Genomic DNA, 1691 nt, shown 5'->3' with positions numbered 1-1691 from the left:
TCATTTTCTGGTTAACTTGTGGTTAAGAGAACTTTCCGACTTACATTATTCCGCAATTTTTTTATCTCGACAGAACCCAAGGCCCAATTGATTATTTTATATACTTTTTTTCACAGATTAACGGCAAAATTGCCTATGCCAGTCAAGAACCGTGGCTGTTTGCCGGATCGGTGAGACAGAATATTTTATTTGGACGAAATATGGAGCAGGTTCGATACAATCATGTGATTGAAGTGTGTCAGTTAAAGAGAGATTTCAGTCTGCTGCCTTATGGTGATAAAACAATCATAGGCGAGAGAGGTATCAGTCTTTCCGGTGGCCAGCGGGCAAGGTCCGTTTCAGAGACATCCTAATAAGATGAAATTTGCAAAATTTTTCAAATTTTTTAATCTGTACATAATTAATAGAGATCCTCTTTTAGAATTAATAAATAATTAAAAATCATATAATTTTTAATCAGTATAGATGCATAGGTCAAACACGAGCATATATTATTTATACTGATTATTATTGTTGTTGCAATTCCGAGTTGTTAATAATTACATATGATTTTTATTTACTTTCTTCTTAACATTCTATCGTAACATTTAAGTTAATATTATATTTTAATTTGTTGATTATTAATTTATTTAATTTTTTATTTCTTCTGATTATTATAAAAATATTTTCTTTGCTTATTTATTTGATCTTTGAAATAAGCTATTCTCGATGAGATGAATATTAAAAAACGTATGTTTTATTAATGTTTACATTTGATATACGGAATAAGAATTTTTATTTTTAACATTGAAAAATAAATTTATATGTATACTTTAATTAAATATAATTAATGCGATTTAATTTAACTTTTGTTTTAATAAAATTAATTTTTGTTAAGAAAGCACACAAATTTCAATTAATTGTTTTCGAAGTTTTTGTATTGTATATAAAATATAATTAGTTAGAAAAGACACATTGGTTATAATATATATAATAATAATAATAATAATGAGATATGAATAAATGACAGAATAAACTTAGCGAGAGCCGTTTATGCCGACGCTGACATATACCTCATGGACGATCCTTTGAGCGCCGTAGATGCCCATGTGGGCAAGTGTATGTTTGAAAAATGCATCAACAAATATCTCGGAAACAAGACTCGGATTGTGACTCATCAACTGCAATACTTACACAACGTCGATAGAATTATTGTCTTGAAGAACGGAACTATTCAGGCTGAAGGGTACGATTCTATTCCACTTTCTTTCTATTTCTCTTAATTTGTATCTTACATATTATAATCTTGCTATAATTTCTATAATAAAGTAAAACATTGACATCCGTATATTTTTTACGTTTATTCATATATTTATTTTATTGCTTTGTCTTATCTTTACGATTAAAACCTTGATCCTTTATCACAAGGAGAGGAATGAAGGACGAATGAGAATATTATTTGTAAACCAAAACGAAAAAGAACTTATTTTTATTAAAGTTCTCTTTATCAGTAGGTTACAGTATCTATATGACTCAGGTACACGTGCGAGAACATTTAATGGCCTTTAACGGAACTAATCACTTTGGGCTTATCTATCTGGTGATAAAGCAAAACGTTCTATTTTAAGTCCTTATATCAATCGTTTTCTAAACATTAGGAATCACACACACACACACACACACACACACACACATTGTCTCTTTGCAAAAAA

General features: G+C 29.0%; 1 protein-coding gene across 1 annotated transcript in view; it reads left to right on the top strand.

Moving 5' to 3' along the window:
- Positions 1–116: 116 nt before the first annotated feature.
- Positions 117–1691, top strand: part of LOC108759592 (probable multidrug resistance-associated protein lethal(2)03659) — a gene marked incomplete at its 5' end in the record, with an annotated part of 4600 nt that continues 3025 nt past the window's right edge. Inside the window, 3 exons of the mRNA XM_018505098.1 lie at positions 117–331; positions 1010–1225; positions 1494–1516. Of these exons, the coding sequence (XP_018360600.1) occupies positions 117–331; positions 1010–1225; positions 1494–1516 (454 nt within the window). The remainder of the gene's footprint in view (positions 332–1009; positions 1226–1493; positions 1517–1691) is intronic.

Source organism: Trachymyrmex cornetzi, unplaced genomic scaffold (genome assembly GCF_001594075.2).
Source record: "Trachymyrmex cornetzi isolate Tcor2-1 unplaced genomic scaffold, Tcor1.1 scaffold1952, whole genome shotgun sequence".
Classification (NCBI taxonomy): Eukaryota; Metazoa; Arthropoda; class Insecta; order Hymenoptera; family Formicidae; genus Trachymyrmex; species Trachymyrmex cornetzi.
Note: the sequence above shows the minus strand (reverse complement) of the source record. Positions and strands in the feature narration are given on the sequence as shown.